At 38.8% G+C, this 20586-nt stretch overlaps 1 protein-coding gene and 1 pseudogene across 1 annotated transcript; one reads left to right on the top strand and one right to left on the bottom strand.

The window, feature by feature from the left end:
* The first annotated feature begins 1377 nt into the window (after positions 1–1377).
* On the top strand, positions 1378–12554 carry LOC138334875 (CD109 antigen-like). The gene is made up of 8 exons (XM_069283693.1): positions 1378–1514; positions 3170–3381; positions 3526–3681; positions 4001–4063; positions 4663–4778; positions 5460–5607; positions 8533–8629; positions 9437–12554. The coding sequence occupies exons 1-8, from the start codon at positions 1391–1393 to the stop codon at positions 9613–9615; spliced, it is 1095 nt and encodes a 364-aa protein (XP_069139794.1). The 5' UTR covers positions 1378–1390; the 3' UTR covers positions 9616–12554.
* Positions 12555–13744: 1190 nt separating this feature from the next.
* Positions 13745–15408, bottom strand: LOC138335735 (uncharacterized; annotated as a pseudogene).
* Between the last annotated feature and the right edge of the window lie 5178 nt (positions 15409–20586).

Genomic DNA, 20586 nt, shown 5'->3' with positions numbered 1-20586 from the left:
ACTAATGATGTATTCACCCCCCTCTTGTACCTCCACCCCCTGGTTCCTTGTACCTCCAGTCCTACTAATGATATACCATTCTACCCCCTCCTTGTACCTCCAGTCCTACTAATGATGTATCATTTAACCCCTTTCCTTGTACCTTCTGTCCTACTAAAGATGTATCATTCTACCCCCTCCTTGTACCTCCAGTCCTACTAATGATGTTATCATTCTACCCCCTCCTTGTATTACCTCCCTGTCCTACTAATGATGTATCATTCTACCCCCTCCTTGTACCTCCAGTCCTACTAATGATGTATCATTCTACCCCCCCTCCTTGTACCTACAGTCCTACTAATGATGTATCATTCTACCCCCTCCTGGTACCTCCCAGTCCTACTAATGATGTATCATTCTACCCCCTCCTTGTACCTCCAGTCCTACTATAATGTATACCATTCTACCCCCTCCTTGTACCTCCAGTCCTACTAATGATGTATCATTCTTCCCCTTTCCTTGTACCCCTCCTGTCCTACTAATGATGTATACCATTCTACCCCCTCCTTGTACCTCCAGTCCTACTAATGATGTATCATTCTTATAATCCTATTACCTCCTGGTCCTACTAATGATGTATCATTCTACCCCTCCTTGTACCTCCAGTCCTACTATGATGTATCATTCTAAAGGAGGTAAAGGCTGCTCCTAGTACCTCACTGTCCTACTAATGATATGGGAAGCATTCTACCCCCATCCTTGTACCTCCAGTCCTACGAATGAGGTATCATTATACCCCCTCCTTGTACCTACAGTCCTACTTATATGAGTATCATTCTACCCCCTCCTGGTACCTTATCTCCTATAAATGGGGTAGGGGCACTACCCCTCCTTGTAAGGAGGGGCACTAATATAATGGGGGAGGGGCACTTGTATCCAGTCCTACTTAATGATGTATCATTCTATTTCCTTGTACCTCCAGTCCTACTAATGATGTATTATTCTAGGGGCACTTACCTCCAGTCCTACTAATATGATCATTCTACCCCTCTCACTTGTACCTCCAGTCCTACTAATGATGTATCATTTCTAGGTGGGACCTTCCTTATACCTAGTCCTAATGATGTATCATTCTAAACCCCTCCTTGAGTAGGGCAACTTTTACCTAGCCATAGGGGCCTAATAGGGGAGTATCTTTCACTTATAGGAAAGGGGCACTACTTACAAGGGAGGGGCACTTATTTATAGTGGAGGGGCACTTATAGGGGAGGGGCAAATGCTATTCATATAAATAAATCCTCATAAAATTCAAAAACTACTTACATGACATTAATTTGCATTTGCAGACACTACAGAATAAACTCTCTGGTGTCCTCAATGCTTTTGGAAAACAGTTACAATTCTAACAAAGATGAATGGGTTCGAGACAAAAAGTTTTTCCAACTTGCCATCTTGGCATACACCTTTGCTCAAGGAGGGCAGCTCCAAGACAACTGATGTTCTTACAACTCTGGAAAATCTTGCTCAGGATCAGGGTAAGGAAACATTCCACAGACATGCACCAAAATGATACCCAAACAAAGTACAGTATACATATACTACAGGATACCTTGTATGTAATTGATAAAACCCTTGCTGTATGTAACTGGTTTATATATTGTATGTATGTAATTGATAAACACCTTGCTGTATGTAATTGATAAAACCCTTGCTGTATGTAATTGATAAACACTGCTATATGTAATTGATAAATACATTGTTGTATGTAACTGGTTTATACCTTGTTGTATGTAACTGGTTTATAGCTTGTGGTATGTAACTGGTATTAACGTTATATACCTTGTTGTATGTAACTGGTTTATACCTTGTTGTATGTAACTGGTTTATACCATGTTGTTTATGTAACTGGTTTATATGTAACTGGTGTTGTATGTAACTGGTTTATACCTTGTTGTATGTAACTGGTTTATACCTTGTTGTATGTAACTGGTTTATACCTTGCTGTATGTATGTAACTGGTATTATACCTTGTTGTATGTAACTGGTTTATACCTTGTGTATGTAAACACTGTTGAACACTGTTGTATGTAACTGTTAATACCTTGTTGTATGTAACTGGTTTATACCTTGTTGTATGTAACTGGTTTATAACCTTGTGGTATGTAATAACTGGTTTATACCTTGTTGTATGTAACTGGTTTATATACCTTGTTGTATGTAACTGGTTTATACCTTGTTGTATGTAACTGGTTTATACCTTGTTGTATGTAACTGGTTTATACCTTGTTGTATGTAACTGGTTTATACCTTGTTAGTATGTAACTTGGTTTATACCTTGTTATATGTAACTGGTTTATACCTTGTTATATGTAACTGGTTTATACCTTGTTGTATAATGTAACTGGTTTATACCTTGTTGTATGTAACTGGTTTATACCATTGTTGTATGTAACTGGTTTATACCTTGTTTGTATGTAACTGGTTTATACCTTGTTGTATGTAACTGGTTTATACCTTGTTGTATGTAACTGGTTTATACCTTGTTATATGTAACTGGTTTATATACATTATACCTTGTTATATGTAACTGGTGTATACCTTGTTGTAATTAATGTAACTGGTTTATACCTGGTTTATACCTTGTTGTATAATGTAACTGGTTTATACCTTGTTGTATGTAACTGGTTTATACCTTGTTGTATGTAACTGGTTTATACATTGTTGTATGTAACTTGTTTATGCTTTGTTGTATGTAACTGGTGTATACCTTGTTGTATTATGTAACTGGTTTATACTTTGTTGTATGTAACTGATTTATACCTTGTTGTATGTAACTGGTTTATACCTTGTTATATGTAACTGGTTTATACCTTGTTGTATGTAACTGGTGTATACCTTGTTGTATGTAACTGGTTTATATCTTGTTATATGTAACTGGTTTATATCTTGTTGTATGTAACTTGTTTATACCTTGTGGTATGTAACTTGTTTATACCTTGTTGTATGTAACTGGTTTTATACCTTGTTATATGTAACTGGTGTATACCTTGTTGAATGTAACTGGTATATACCTTGTTGTATGTAACTGGTTTATATCTTGTTGTATGTAACTGGTTTATATCTTGTTGTATGTAACTGATTTATACCTTGTTGTATGTAACTGGTTTATACCTTGTTGTAACTGTTATAGATGGCATGATGTACTGGAGTGATCAGACACAGGCTGTGTATAAAAACGATGGTCGATTGTACTGCAGTCTTCCGTCAGGACCTTCCGACGTGGAGACTGCAGCATATGTACTCCTGGCATATACAAAGTTAAACAACGAGGGTCAAGGTCGTCGTGTACTGAAATGGCTTATCACACAGTTCTCTGGTACTGGTGCCTTTCATTCTACCCAGGTCAGTTTACAATATTTTCATTAAATTGATCTTCACAGTATCTAGATTTTCACTAAAAATATTCATGTATAATTTTATAAAACAGTAGTGTAGATGGAGACTTTCACTTTGGATTTAAGGAAGTATTTTTGAATTGTAATCAAGGATACTGTGATGGGTCTGCAAGCTGTGGCGGAGATCTCCATTCTGATTGGAAAGAGTGGAGACGGTATGAACCTGGCCGTCCAATATACTGTCGGAGATGTCACCAACTCACTCACAGTCAATGATAACAACAAGTTCCTCCTACAAAAGGTTAAGGTATGTCACATCTAATCCTTTACTGATAACTCAGCATCTCTACCTGTAACTACAAAATGGCTCTTTTGAAGAAAAACACATTTCTTGTTGCCATGGTAACCATCAGGACTGGCCATCAGGGTACAAGTGACTTTGGTAATAAAAATTATAGAACTTATGTAGCTAACTCAGAATTCTCGCCAAATACTTAATATCTATAGTAAATGCTGTTAATGGATCAAATTGTTTCCATGGTGAACGATGTCAGACATGTACTGAATGACCAACAAGGAAACCATTATCATTTCTTATACTCAAAATTGTCTTTTCATTCATACAGCTGCCAGATGATACAACTCTTGTCAAGTTTAGGGTCTCAGGGAAAGGTGTTGCTGTTCTTGTGGTGGGTAAAAATTATAGTAACTTTACTTATCAGTAATATATCTTGTCCATCCATCCTTCTATGCATCATTCTGCCTGTTGATACAGCTTTTTCTCAGTAAGTACTAAAGAAATCTGTCTCAAATAAAGTTCAAAAGATACTTAGTTATGCATGTTGCACTTTGGAACCAAAGATAAATAACTTGACTGACATTTTAGATTTTGACAATTTAATTTTGTTGTCACTTATTATCATGAAAGGAAAAGGAGAGATACATCAACTTTTTTAGTGATAAAGATCATTAATTAATCTCGTTATATATTGGTTTGTAGTTATTCGTGTCTCACCAAGAATGGTGATCTCTTTTTTTTCTTTGACCTCATTTTAAGGTTGGTTTGTTTTTAAATTATCTGGTCTCCAATTGCTATATTATAAGGGGCTGGAACTCGGATTTGGTAGATGGGTCCACCTACATGAGAAAACCAACATTTAAACCTTTAACCATCATTAAGCAAAAGCTTTTTAACACTGAATTTCCTATATCTTAGGTACATTATTCTATTCCTCAACAGTAATATGTACCTAAAAAGTGACATTATTTGATGTTTGTGTGTTTTTAGTTGTCGTTTAAGTACAACATTGTGGAAGAACCTCTTAACAATGAGAAGAAATGTCGCTTGGAAACAAACACCAACGCTGTCAACCCAAACGTCTTTGATATTATAACGACTGTAGAGTAAGTTCTTTATTTTATAAGAAAATGTCCCCTTGTTACTCTAAGGTGTTGTATACAATTTGTTCTGAACAGAAAATATCTATATATACTATGCAAGGTAATAAAAGGGGCTAAGTAGACATTTAGTGAACAGAAAGATATCCATAACAGCATTGTTATATTGAATTTTAAAGTTTAAAAAGGTTTTATGGCATTAAGATGGTTGTATCTCTTCTTCGTTATTCATTTGTATATGTGTATATATATATATATATACCTTAATATATGGAATAAATAAATGTATATATCCTTGTGATGGAATTAAAATATTAAAAAACAAAAATCAAAACAAGTCTGCAATCTCTAGTGCTTTCACAGCTATCACTGCTCTTCAGGGGATGTTTAGTTAACATATATTTACAATTTATGCATGTATTCTAGTTTGTTAAGGGCCGTGTACAGAGAAGATCCCACTCAGGGCTGATCAACAGGAAAACCAATCTCATCAATTTATTCTTTCAGCATCTACACATGATGTTTATCTACAAAATTACATATCGACTAATATTCCATCTCCAATGGCAGCTGCTGGGGTAGATTATTTACCCATGGGTAGAGAGCTCAATTTCTAAGCTATACATTTTGTATATATATTCAAATGAGTTTTCTTTTGGATTGTATTGAAATTTATTTAATTGACAGGTGTTTGGACAAAGATACTATAAATGAAATGGTTTTGATTACGGTCATCCCTCCGTCAGGTTTCTACAGTGGTACTGAATTACCAAATGGAGCATCACGAATAGAAAAGGTCAATGAAAAGGTGGTCGTTTACTTTGCAAAGATGCAGGTAATTTAATTTTCATTCTCCTTTCTATTAGTAAGTTGGTAATGTTGAAGCAATGATATATATACCTCTGTGTGTTTAACACTGTTTCATTGTCAGCCTTATTGGTGGTCCAAAATTACTTTTTAATCTCAATTAACCTAGCATCCAAGTTTTAAAGCATAACAATCAGGTCATGAAAATGTGTTGTTCTTACTTATTCAACCTATTGTGTCGCTTGCAACGCAAGGACAACACATAGGTTTGTTTTGCCTGCAACGCAAAGGCAACACATAGTACTTTGCTGTCGCCTGCAACACAAAGGCATCACATAGGTTTGTGTCGCCTGCAACACAAAGGCATCACATAGGTTTGTGTCGCCTGCAACGCAAAGGCAACACATAGGTTTGTGTCGCCTGCAACACAAAGGCATCACATAGGTTTGTGTCGCCTGCAACACAAAGGCAACACATAGGTTTGTGTCGCCTGCAACACAAAGGCATCACATAGGTTTGTGTCGCCTGCAACACAAAGGCAACACATAGGTTTGTGTCGCCTGCAACACAAAGGCATCACATAGGTTTGTGTCGCCTGCAACACAAAGGCAACACATAGGTTTGTGTCGCCTGCAACACAAAGGCAACACATAGGTTTGTGTCGCCTGCAACACAAAGGCATCACATAGGTTTGTGTCGCCTGCAACACAAAGGCAACACATAGGTTTGTGTCGCCTGCAACACAAAGGCATCACATAGGTTTGTGTCGCCTGCAACACAAAGGCAACACATAGGTTTGTGTGGCCTGCAACACAAAGGCAACACATAGGTTTGTGTCGCCTGCAACACAAAGGCAACACATAGGTTTGTGTCGCCTGCAACACAAAGGCAACACATAGGTTGTTTGTGTCACCTGCAACACAAGGGCAACACATAGGTTTGTGTCGCCTGCAACACAAAGGCAACACATAGGTTTGTGTTGCCTGCAACACAAAGGCAACACATAGGTTTGTTTTGCCTGCAACGCAAAGGCAACACATAGGTTTGTGTCACCTGCAACGCAAAGGCAACACATAGGTTTGTGTTGCCTGCAGGTTTGTGTTGCCTGCAACACAAAGGCAACACATAGGTTTGTGTCACCTGCAACGCAAAGGCAACACATAGGTTTGTGTCGCCTGCAACACAAAGGCATCACATAGGTTTGTGTCACCTGCAACGCAAAGGCAACACATAGGTTTGTGTCACCTGCAACGCAAAGGCATCACATAGGTTTGTGTCACCTGCAACACAAAGGCATCACATAGGTTTGTGTCACCTGCAACGCAAAGGCAACACATAGGTTTGTGTCACCTGCAACACAAAGGCATCACATAGGTTTGTGTCACCTGCAACGCAAAGGCAACACATAGGTTTGTGTCACCTGCAACACAAAGGCAACACATAGGTTTGTGTCACCTGCAACGCAAAGGCAACACATAGGTTTGTGTCACCTGCAACGCAAAGGCAACACATAGGTTTGTGTCGCCTGCAACACAAAGGCATCACATAGGTTTGTGTCACCTGCAACGCAAAGGCAACACATAGGTTTGTGTCACCTGCAACGCAAAGGCAACACATAGGTTTGTGTCACCTGCAACACAAAGGCATCACATAGGTTTGTGTCACCTGCAACGCAAAGGCAACACATAGGTTTGTGTCACCTGCAACACAAAGGCATCACATAGGTTTGTGTCACCTGCAACGCAAAGGCAACACATAGGTTTGTGTCACCTGCAACACAAAGGCAACACATAGGTTTGTGTCACCTGCAACGCAAAGGCAACACATAGGTTTGTGTCGCCTGCAACACAAAGGCAACACATAGGTTTGTGTCGCCTGCAACGCAAAGGCAACACATAGGTTTGTGTTGCCTGCAGGTTTGTGTTGCCTGCAACACAAAGGCAACACATAGGTTTGTGTCACCTGCTACGCAAAGGCAACACATAGGTTTGTGTCACCTGCAACGCAAAGGCAACACATAGGTTTGTGTCACCTGCAACGCAAAGGCAACACATAGGTTTGTGTCACCTGCAACACAAGGACGACACATAGGTATCACAATGTCAGCATTAGTGACGGGGGTGGCATCAGGAAAAAGGTTTACACGCAATAACTTAAGTATTTACTGTCCGATTTCAACCAAATTTGGTATATTGCTTATAAGTTTGATACTGGTCTAATCCGTCAATATTTACAAGAGTTATGGGACTTTAAAATCGTCAAAACAGATGATTTCAACGGTTTTCACTTGATAATTTTAATATTGTCTGATTTCAATTAAATTTGATACATTGCTTATCTTGGATGGGTTTGATACTGGTCAGAATATGTCAATATTTTCAAGAGTTACAGGACATTGTAACTTCACCTAATTATTAGCAATATTTTCAACTGTAAATAACTATTTTTAGCTCACCTGGCCCGAAGGGCTGGTGAGCTTATGTCATGGCACGTCGTTCGTCTGTCTGTCAATATTTCCTTTAAATCCCTACTAGTCATAGAGTTCTACATGGATTGTAACCAAATTTGACCACAAACACCGTTTGGGGTGTAAATAGAGGGAAAAGAGAGGTAAATTCTTAAAATCGCTACTAGTCATAGAGTTCTGCATGGATTGTAACCAAATTTGTGCCAGAAAAATCCTCTGGGAAGTGGAACGGAGTTTGTATAAATTTTGGGCCTGACCCTCTGGAGCAGAATCAGTGGGGCCCAATAGGGAAATCAGAGATTAATATTTAAATTCCTTCAGAAAAAAGAACCCAATGAACCTATATTCAGAACATTACTTGGCATTACAAACCAGGTGAGTGATACAGGCCCTCTGGGCCTCTTGTTTGTGATGTTTTAAACTGCTGTGCAGGCGACACATCCACTTCCAAAGAATTCTTGTATCGATTATATACCTTATTGACAGGCCAAAAGGCAAGTGATTCGCCTGCAGCAGACCCGAATCAACGATGTAGCAGATGTCAAAAGTGGAATGGTCACTGCGGAACTGTACTACAAACCAGGTACACAGAATAACAACAGTATATTGAAATAATATCATCTTTATTTTTACAGCAGGAAGCTTTCAATACCTAATGTTTAAGTTACAAGTAAACAATTTTTGTTACCGCTATATCTCAGAGAGTACTAAAGGGATCATTCTTAAATTTCATAAGTAGATTCCCATAGGGCCTTAGTTGTGCATGTTGTGTTTTGGGGACCGATCGGTAATTAAGATGGCCTCCAGGCAGCCATCTTGGATTTTGATAGTTAAAGTTTGTTATCGCTATTTTTGGAAAGTACTGAAGGGATTGTTCTCAAATTTCATATGTATGTTCCCCTAGGGCCTTAGTTAGGCATATTGCATTTTGGGACCAATTGTTCAACAAGATGGCCCCCATCTTGGATTTTGGTAGTTGATGTTTGAAAAGTTGAGAAATGATCAATCTGACAATTGTCAGACATAGTCAATCTTTGGTGGGCGCCTCTTGTCATTATTTTGGTCACACATTTAGACCTAAAGTTGCTAAACATTATAGACATTCATTATGTAAAATTTGTTATATTGTCATTTTATTTATGTACAAATTAAGGTATTAAATGATGATATGCAATTTGGGGAATGAAAGACACTTTGTAACAATGTGAATATTAGGTGAATTAGTGGATTTGTTGTGTGTTCTTTATAAATGTATTTTACTGTTACATTACTAATTAGACATGCCCATATTGTGCACCTTGCTTCATGAAAATATACTTACTTACAGGTCTGAGGCATGATTTGTGGCTACTCATAAGTAACTATTTGATATGTTTTTCTATTCCATCAGGGTCAACATCAGTGGTGTCCTATGACCTCCCTGATACGGTCAAGTTGACAGCGTGTCAGTTAAGTGGTGACATCAACGGTGAATGTCCTCTGCCTCGGGATCCAAGTGCTGCTTCTGCAGTCACTCCGACAAAGCTTGTCCTGGTGTCTCTCATCCTGCTACTCACCAATCTCAACTAGCATTTCACCCGGTCAATCTGCTTCTGACATGAAATTAAACTAACCCCATCTGACTTCTGCAAACTCCCACAAAGTGACCTCTATGGGGTCCACTAAGGGAATCTGGTCTGACTCAGCCTGGTATCCACGAAAAGAGTTCTATCCAACTCTATCTGGGGCCCATCAAGGGATTTCTTAGACCTGTTTACCAATGCCCCCCATCTTCTATGTTCTAGATAATTTACTTCAATATTTGTTACAGGCCATGGGTTTCAGAGCTGACAAGTTTGCTCATTCCAGAGATTTTTTTAATCATACATTCCGAAATCATAAAAAGTCAAAGGGTAGAAAATAAGCTTACCGGTACATTTCGTTAAATTCAAATTAAATTAGCATTTCATGGAATATCTATTTGGAAAATGTCCGTGTTTGATATTTATACTTTTAACAGAGGACTTTTGTTCCAATGTACATGTACAAACATAGAGTTCTGTTTTGTGTTGTACTTCACCCGATGGTGCACGACACATAAAACATCATTTTAATTCATTTCTTTGAACTTTTATTCTCCGTAATTTAGTCTTAGCTTTTTATATTTTTGATGATGATTAGAATGCAAACATTGTGAAATAATTAAAAGACACATCAGTTTATTCACCTGTTTAAATATTTACCAAAATTGTTAAATATTTGGAGCTGTTTTGAGTATTTTGCTTGAATCTGATTTGCACAGCCAATACAGTAGCAGACAAATGCCACTCTAGATACTAGTTTAATCTATCTATTTTGTCTATCATGGTGTATCTATATTATATATATATTCCATAAGAAAGATTATGTATATGAGGTTCATATATTTTTGATGTTTAACCTAAAAGTTGCATACAAACCTGTCATTATTTTGATTAAGAAAACTTAAAAAAATTTCCTTAAAAATACTAAATTATTTGGTGAGAAACCTTATAAATTTATAAATCCTGATGTTTCAGGAGGTTTCAATTTACACTGCACTGCTGCAGTTTACAGACTGAGTAGTGATGTTTTTTTTAAGTTTATGTATCATATCGTAAGGTTACTACTTTTACATGCTTGTTGTATATGGAGATTGAGAATTCTTTGCTTATATGTTCAATGCATATCATTTTATGTTACATGTATATATATATATATATATATCTATTGATTCCCATATCCATTCTGATGGGAATTTTGTCCACCAAAAATGACTCCCACCCACCGTCTGGTGATTGTGACATTATATTGACTAATCGTAAGTGGTCCACACTATTTTCGTATCTTAAAAACCCCTGTATTAATCGTTTGTTTTAATTCTAATAAGGCTAACATTAATATGTAGACAGGGTATTTACATAGCACGTAAAGTTGCAAAAGTTGTTTGTTTTTCTTAAACATGCATTATTTTGGCCATGACAAAACATTGTTAAGTTCAGTAATTTATAATTTCCATATCTTCTAATCATTTTTAATTTGGTAAAACATTTAATTAAGAAATTATTTCTTTAAAGACGTCTCACAATTTTACAATAACATAAATGTACACCATGTACACAGAAGGTGATGGAGTTTAGACATTACTGAGCTGGATTTGTATTGAAGAGTTTATCGCTTTGAGATTAAATATAGTCCCTAACATTGTATAAGTGTATAGAAATAGTCTTGTTATACTGTGTCTATGGTGTATTATATATATATGTAGTTATGTTTGATTTATCATTATAATCTTGTAGTTTTTTGATGATGGTCTAACTATGTGTAGATTGACCTTCTTATTATCACAGATTTAAAGATGCTTTTTAAACACAATTATCATTATTTACAATTTTTTTTTATATTTAAAAGTAAGATTTTTTTATTATATAAATTTTATAAAGGAGATTACGAAATGGTTGTATGAAGAATAGTTTAAACTTGACACATGTTGAAATGGATAAGAACAATTTACAAAATGAGTAAAAGAGTTCTAACGAACAGTTCCTACTCCGACAACCCAGAATGTGATAGGTTGCCATGACAACACTGATATGAAGGCCACTTTTTACCTTCAACTGGTAGAAACAGTTTCACAATTTACCTTTATTTTTTATATGTATTTTAATCAGATTTTATATAAGTGGATGTCTGTATATATATATTGATCGAGGTTGTGTACACTTAAGCTATCACTCCTAAATCTAATATAAAAGACCAATATTTGGAGGATTTGTTTTTAAATAATGTTAGTTTTATTATAGGTTAAAGTTGAACAGCCCATCAACAGCCAGGATATAAACAAAAATGAGTGGTTTATTGTATTTCTATACATGTACAATGTACTTGTAAATTTCGAAAATATTCAAAATAAAACAAAAACATTACTTTCAAAGGACATGAATAATTCCATCCGGCTGTTCTTTACGTTTTATTATATTCTGGTGAGTGTAACTAGCAGAAGTCTACTTTTTCTTGGAATCAGTCTTTATAGATGTCAATAGTAGCATCTATAATAAAAATAATTAAAAATCAAAGACATTTACCACTGAACTCTATATTCTGATCAGTTGTTCAGATGGATTTCACAAGCATAACCAATAGGTGTTCCTATTTAAAACAGAATCATCATCAACAAAATCCTATATTCTGTATTTGCATGTTACAGAATTATCAACCCTTGTGCATAGATATAGACAAGCATAACGTCATACTTTTCAGAGGAAATATGACTAGAGTTTCCCTACAATATAATGACATCACAGGGATACCGGCGTGCAAAGGAGGTAAATCTGTAATATGGAAAGAATGAATAGTCAAACTTTATAGATAGTCCTGTATAAAATTGATAGTTTTGCACCACATAAATAATTAACATGTACAGTATATGCGTATCTTCTTTATTAGCCTTCCTATGTTAATCGCCTGTACGCAATGTAGCACTGGATATGAAATAAAGTTAGCCATCAAAGTTTGTTTTGTTCTCATTTACAGAAAATCATGACCCAAACAAGAGGCCCATAGGCCTAAACGATCATCTGATTATTGACAAAATAAAGCACAGTCAAAGTACAGAGTAAGTGCAAAATAACTTTGCATCAAGCAAATATACTAGTATATTGAAAATGTTCACCTTTTCTTCAACAAACAATTAAAGCCTTGTATACCAGAAATTCTCCAATAGTTGTATGTTTCTGCTATATTTGACAGCAATAACCTTGAATGAAGGTTAAGGTAATTTGTTTGTCTATTATGAGTACCCTGGGTCTTCTGATATTTAAGAAGTCGTTTTAATGAAACATTTACGAACGTCACACAATGACTATAGGTCATTCTGATACTTCGCTTCAGATGACCTAGTTGCAATATCGAGCTCAAAAGACTTATAGGCAGATAATGGTGTTGTCTTTAGAGCATCAATTGGTGCCTATTACTGCTAGTGGAGTAACGAAATGAGCGTGCAAACGATTAATAAAACTTGGTAGCCCTTCATCCCAGCTGGAAGCCCTTTTTTCCAGCATGCCTTCTGATATTTTAGAAGTCGTTTGAATTAAACGTTAACGGACTGCGCACACTAACTATAGATCGTCATGATCCTTCGGTTCAGATGACCTAAAAAGCGGTAGTAAAAATGTGTAAACAACACATACATACACTTTACCATATAAAACTAGTAAATTGTATTTTCGTATATTTTTTATGTTGATAAATATAAACAATACTTACATTTAACAGCTTCCCTTTAACTGTTTATATATATATATATATATATATTCCTGAAGAGCCATCATGAAATGGCGAAAGTACTAGAGGAAGGTCATTGAGTTTTTCCGTAATCTAGTGATTAACTTTACACTTTACAATGGAAGTTGTCTTAATCGGTTTTGCTGATAAAATCATCGATGTCTAACACAACTCTCAAGAAACAAAAATGATAGCGTTGATCGACTGATAATCTTATCAGCAAATTCAAAAGCAATCTGTAACTATTCAGGACTTCTACCGTTAAGGCACGAACAAGCCAGAAAGTTTAAAAATTTTGTTCAGCAAAAACCTTTATCACGTTAATCCTGATAATATATTGTTAACGTCAATCCTGGTCATATCCTTACAGTATTTTAACATGGTTTCTACTTTCTAAGCTAAAAATGGTCACCCACAGTGTACATAACTGGTACAGCTTTTGTATGGAAGAAGTCACATACAATCAAAGAATTAATCTGCAAGATAAAATTCTTACGAAACTGTAACATATTTAGCTTGTTGGAGGAAAATTAGTCAACATTTGTTATTTGCTATGGTGTTTAAATGCAGTATGACAGAGAAACATTAGACCAGTTCCTCGTTCGATGGAGACGGGGTTTATGATAGAGACACTACTGCTGTTCCGTCTTTCTGACTTGTCTGTGGTGTTAGTAAGGCTGTTTCTCCTTTCACTGCCTCGTCAGTAATGCTAGGATATAGTACTCCAGTGTGGTTCTGTGAAACACGTGATGGGTGTGATTAAAATGCTCACCGTTTTCTGGTATAATGAAGCATTCGGTAACGATTATTTACTGATGTTGATTTGTTGTACCAGGTTTCAGTAGATTAATGAATTCCCTAACCCAACCTTTCTGCTTCTCTGATAAGTGTTCGCGCAGACGATCCTCTGGTAGTTGGTCTGGAGGTATCTGGATAAAAGGCAATATTCTAGCAATGTCAGGAACATTACATCTTTCATCCGACACGGCCAATAGTTTCGGTTTCGCTTTCTCTGAGTTCGTTTGGACAGCACAGTTGGCATATTTCTGGTCTTCATCACTCAGGTCTGCACTGTCGTGGGTCATGATGATTACACACGGTGTCCTCTGAATCCTGGAAGTCATGGATGACACAGTCATCTCATTCCCCAGGAAGTCATCAGTATTAAATGTGTACCGTAACCCTGTATGACTTGCTATTACAGTTCCGAGAGTTTCGGCCAAACTGCAAGGCATGTCTTCTGAACAAGAGTGTAGTATTAGGATTTGCTTCTCTCCTTCATCATCTTCACTTGAACCATCGTAAGCCCTTTCGAACATGCCATATACTTGAAAGGCGCGTCTGAAGTGTTGATATGCCAGCTGCACGTTATTCGTTGAATATGCGTGAAATGCACCATTAATGTACACATCAAAGATCATACTTCTAGGAAGACTTGCATGAACGGTTGTACACTCCCATGAAGTTAAAAGAGTGACGCATTCTTCGAACTTTTCGTCTTTTAATTGGCATTCCAACATGTTCTTGCAGTCATTCGGCTCCATTTTTGTCATTGCCCGTTGAGAGCAACTTTTGGTATATAGTGATAGCATCTTTATGATCTCCCATAAGCATGTGTAGGACTGCCAGTTGTTTTGGCTTCTCATCGCGTTCATCACTAAACAGTTCTTTGAGTGTCGGATAGGCATTCCATGCCTCTTTGAACAGTGGATCATTTGCTACTATTGTTGACTGAAGTTGGACAGCATATGAAAGATATGCTTGGCCATCTTTGTGGTAATTTCGCCTGTTCATCCGGAGATGTTTTCAGTCGCTTTACTCAATTCTAGAAGACAAAGTCCAAGCTGTTCATAGACAATTGTCAGCAGCATTTTATTAGGAAGACGTTTTCTGTTGGAAATGATTTGTTTGAAAACTTCTATAGCATTGTCAGGTTGTCCTAACATTCGATATAATATACCCTTGTCATACTGCATGTTCAATGCAGAAGAATTTAGTTCTTCTGCTTTGTCAATTAGTTTTACAGCATTGATAAGCAACTCGTTTCCGGGTGAGTGGAGACCTTAATGGCGACTTCATCATTGCACGTAGGTTGTGTTTCTTTCTTTCCCTTTCATTGTGTGCTTACATGCCGACAATCCTGTACTATTCGCCTCTTTTCGATTTTGCCTTCGGTGTTTTCTACCTTCCTCTTTAATGTGTTAGGGCAAGGTGATGGTACGCATGGCACGTTGGTCTGATTTCAAGTGATTGTCGAAGGAGATTTTTCGGACTCATCTAGTTTATTTCCGTATCGCGCATACTGGCCACAGACCTGCAGTATTCAAATGGATCTCTTGGGGAAATTTCTAATGCCTTTGAAAAAACAATCAATTTTTCCAATATGCTTTATTTCAGATGGTAATGTTTTCTTATTGCAGTAGTAACGTGTCCGAAGTATGTACAATGCTCTTCCAAGCTCTGCATAAGCCTGTCGCACATAAAACAGTATTTTCTGATTTCGATGGCAGTTAGTAGCCTCTTCGCGGGCTTCCATTGCTACCTCCTCGTGTTTGTCGTCTGCCTTTGTATGGAATTGATTTTGTTCGTCGGAGCAAAGTCAACCCCAGTCCGAAATGCCAGGTGTACTCTTTGGGACAAACCTTTACAAGCTTGTTGTACAGTTCAATCGCCTGTTGGTGGTACCAAGGTCCTGACCGTGAATACGCGTATGCTAAATCAGCACTCTGCGTGGCATTTTCTCATTTCAAAGTCGTCTCTCTGTTCTAATTCTTTAAGTCTGGTTATAATGACGTCCACATCAGAAATATCCCCATGTTCCAGTAGAATTCGGGCTTTATTTGCGTTCGCAATGATATTATCAGGATCCATCACTAGAGATTCGTTCAGAAGCTCAATTGATTTCTTGTGATTTTTCAATAAACAATACAGATATGATAGAAAGTTTCTTATTTGTAAGTTTTCCTCAGCAGGTTTGGTAGTGTTCTCTCTGTCATCATTTAACTTTTTTATCAGACTTTCAACTCTGTCCTTTGATAAGTTGCTGGTATCAAATTCGAAAGTTGACGGAAATCGCTCCAAATCTTGTTTCAGTGTATCCTTTTTCAATAGAGCCATGATTCCCCAGATGATTTCCAGTTAGCTCTACAAAAACAAACGATGGGATGTAACTCTAAGAGTCCAAATAGAGAAAACAAATACATATATACAGAAAGATAATAGCGGTTAGTGGGTCCTACAAAACTTACGATGACCATGTGGTCCGGGATATAATCGTAAGCTAATCAAGTGTACAGTTGTACACTGTACATCAACTACACTGTACATCAACTACACTGCACATCAGCAAAATAAAATATAATTTTCTTGAAGTTTAAATGGTCTGTGTTAATTACTTTTGGGTTGAAAATCATCAAAAACTTTTTGACAATTTTTATGAGGCTTAAGCCTACTTTTGGTATTTTGTAACTTATATGCTTGGTTTGCATATCGCCCATTAAAAATTAAGGCGTAGTAAATATATGATAAATAAAAATATCTACAAAGGTTTGTATCAATCACAAATGGCATATCTCAGTAACTACATTGTAAACCGTGGGGGACAACGACAATAATACAATATTTCTTGTCCGAACTTACTGATGATGTAATATCAAACACACAGTTGGTAAGGAAAAAGTACTTCTCAGAATTTTCATCAAAATAAACATTTTAGTCCCGACATAGAGAGATTGTTATAAATGTAATAAACACTTATATACCTGACGATAGCCTTACCCGACCACTTTAATCATTCAGAGCCAGCCCAGAGAGACCCTTTTTTCACACACCACCCCAAAAAACTCACCACAACGTTATCACTCAGCCAGCCCAGAGAGACTTACCACCCACGGTTATCATTCAGCCAGCCCAGAGAGACTCACCACCACGTTTTATCATTCAGCCAGCCCAGAAGAGAAACGTACACCACGTTATCATTCATGCCAGCCCAGATAGATTTACCACCACTTTATCATTATCAGCCATTCCAGAGAGACTTACCACCACGTTATCATTCAGCCAGCCCAGAGAGATTTTACCACCACATTAACATTCAGTGACCAGCCCAGTAGAGATTTACCACCACGTTATCATTCAGCCAGCCCAGAAGAGATTTACCACCACGTTTTATCATTCAGCCCAGCCCAGAGAGATTTACCCTAACCACGTTATCATTCAGCATTCAAGCCAGCCCAGAGAGACTTTACCACCACGTTATCATTCAGTCAGCCCAGAGAGATTTACCACCCCACGTTTTCATTCAGCCAGCCCAGAGAGACTCCACCACCCACGTTATCATATCAGAATCCAGCCCAGAGAGACGTACCACCACGTTATCATTCAGCGCCAGCCCAGAGAGATTTACCACCACGTAATCATCATGCCATTCCAGAGAGACTTACCACCACTTTATCATTCAGCCAGCCCCAGAGAGATTTACCACACGTTATCATTCCAGGCCCAGCCCCATAAGACTTACCACCACTTTATCATTATCAGCCAGCCCAGAGAGGACTTACCACCACGGTTACCGATCATTCATCATTCAGGCCAGGCCCAGAGAGACTATACCTAGCCACGTTTAACATTCCAGTCAGTCCAGAGTAGAATTAACCACCACGTTTCATTCACCAGTCCAGAGAGATTTACCATCACATTATCATTCAACCAAGCCCAGAGAAACTTACCACCACTTTAATCAATCAGCAGCCCAGACTAGATTTCGCACCACGTTATCATTTCAGGCCAGCCCAGAGAGATTTACCACCACGTTAACGATTCAGCCAGCCCAGATAGACTTAACCACCACGTTATCAGTCAGCCAGCCCAGAGAGAAATTTTTACCACCACGTTATCATTCAGCCCACCCAGTTTAGAGATTTACCACCACGTTATCATTCAGCCAGCCCAGAGTAGAACTTTACCACCACGTTATCATTCCGCCAGCCCAGAAAAGACTTACCACCCACGTTATCATTCAGCCCAACCCCAGAGAGATTTACTACCACGTATCATTCAGCCAGCCCAGAGAGATTTACCACCACGTTATCATTCAGCCAGCCCAGAGAGACTTACCACCACGTATCATTCAGCCAGCCCCAGAGAGACTTACACCGACGTTATCATTCAGTCAGCCCAGAGAGATTTACCACCACGTTATCATTCAGCCAGCCCAGAGAGAATCTTTACCACCACGTTATCATATTCAGCCACCACGAGACATACCACCACGATATCAGACACCAGGCCCAGAGAGATTTTACTACCACGTTAGATCATTCACCATCCCAAGATATTTACCACCCACGTTATCACTTCAGCCAGCCCAGAGACTATACCACCTGACGTATCATTCATCCAGCCCAGAGGACTTACCACGACGTTATCATTCAGGCCAGCCCAGAGAGACTTACCACCATGTTATCATTCATCCAGCCAGAGAGATTTACCCACCACGTTTATCAGTCAGCCAGCCCAGAGAGACTTACCACCACGTTTCTCAGGTCAGCCAACTCCAGAGATGACATTACCACCACTTATCATTCAGCCAGCCCAGAGAGACCCAACCACCACGTTATCATTCTAACAGCCCGAGATGACTAACCACCACGTTATCATTCCGCACCAATAGAGACTTACCACCACGTATCATTCAGCCAGCCCAGAGAGACTTACCACACCTAACATTCACCAGCCCAGAGAACTTACCACCACGCATCAGTCAGCCAGCCCAGAGAGACTTACCACCACGTTATCATTCAGCCCAGCCAGAGAGACTTTTCACCAGCCAGAAGAGTTACTACCACTCATCATTCACCAACCCAGAGAGACTTACCACCACGTTATCATTCATCCACCAGAGAGACTTACCACCACGTTATCATTCATTAAGCCCAGCGAGATTTACCACCTACGTTATCATTCCAGCCCAGCCCATAGAGACTTACCACCACGTTATCAGTCAAGCAGCCCAGAGAGACTTACCTCCACGTTATCAATTCAGCCCAGCCCAGAAACTTAACCACCACGTTATCATTCAGCCAGCCCAGAGAGGACTTACCACCACGTTATCATACAGCAAGCCCAGAGAGATTTATCATTCAGCCAGCCCAGAGAGATACTTACTAACCAGGTTATCATTCAGCCAGCCCAGAAAAGACTTTCCACCCTACGTTATCATTCAGCCAACCCAGAAGAGATTTACTACCCACGTTTATCCATTCAGCCAGCCAGAGAGATTTACCACCACGTTTTATTCATTCAGCCAGCCAGAGAGACTTACACCAGGTTATCATTCAACCAGCCCAGAGAGACTTAAACAACCACGTTTATCATTGCAGCCAGCCCAGAGAGAGATTTACCACCACCAGCCACCACGATATCCATTCAGCCAGCCCAGAGAGACTTACCACCAACGTTTAAACATTCAGCCAGCCCAGAGAAGACTGAACCACACGTACCACCACGTTATCATTCAGCCAGCCGCAGAGAGATTTAACCTCACCACGTTTTTTTAGTCATTCAGCCAACCCAGAGAGACTTACCACCCACGTTATCAGTCAGCCAGCCCAGAGAGACATTACCTCCCCACGTTAATCATTCACCAGCCCCAGAGAGACGTAACCACCACGTTATCATTCAAGCCAGCAGCCCCCCAGAGAGATTTACCACCACGTTATCATTCAGTCAGAGCCCACCGCAGGAGACCTTACCACCACGTTTAACATATCAGTCCAGCCCAGAAAGACTTACCACCCACTGTCATCCATTCAGCCAACCCTAGAGAGTTTACCACCAACGTTTATCATTCAAACCAGCCCAGAGAGATTTACCCGTCCACGATTATCATCAGCCAGCCCAGAGAGACCTACCACCACGTTATCATTCAGCCAGCCCAGAGAAGACCTAACCACCAAGTTACTCATCCAGCCAGCCCAGAGAGACCGACCACCTACGGTTATCATTCAAACCAGCCCAGAGAGACTAACCACCACGTTATCATTCAGTCAGCCCAAGAGATTATACCCACCCAGCGTTTTTCCCATTCAGCCAGCCCAGAGAGATTTACCACCACGTTATCATACAGCCCAGCCCAGAGACTTTACCACCACTTCATTAGTCAGCCAGCCCAGAGAGACTTACTTCCACGTTATCATTCACTCCCAGAGAGACTCCACCACGTTATCATTCAGCCCAGCCCAGAGAGACTTATACCACCAC

This window comes from Argopecten irradians, chromosome 11 (genome assembly GCF_041381155.1).
Source record: "Argopecten irradians isolate NY chromosome 11, Ai_NY, whole genome shotgun sequence".
Classification (NCBI taxonomy): Eukaryota; Metazoa; Mollusca; class Bivalvia; order Pectinida; family Pectinidae; genus Argopecten; species Argopecten irradians.
Note: the sequence above shows the minus strand (reverse complement) of the source record. Positions and strands in the feature narration are given on the sequence as shown.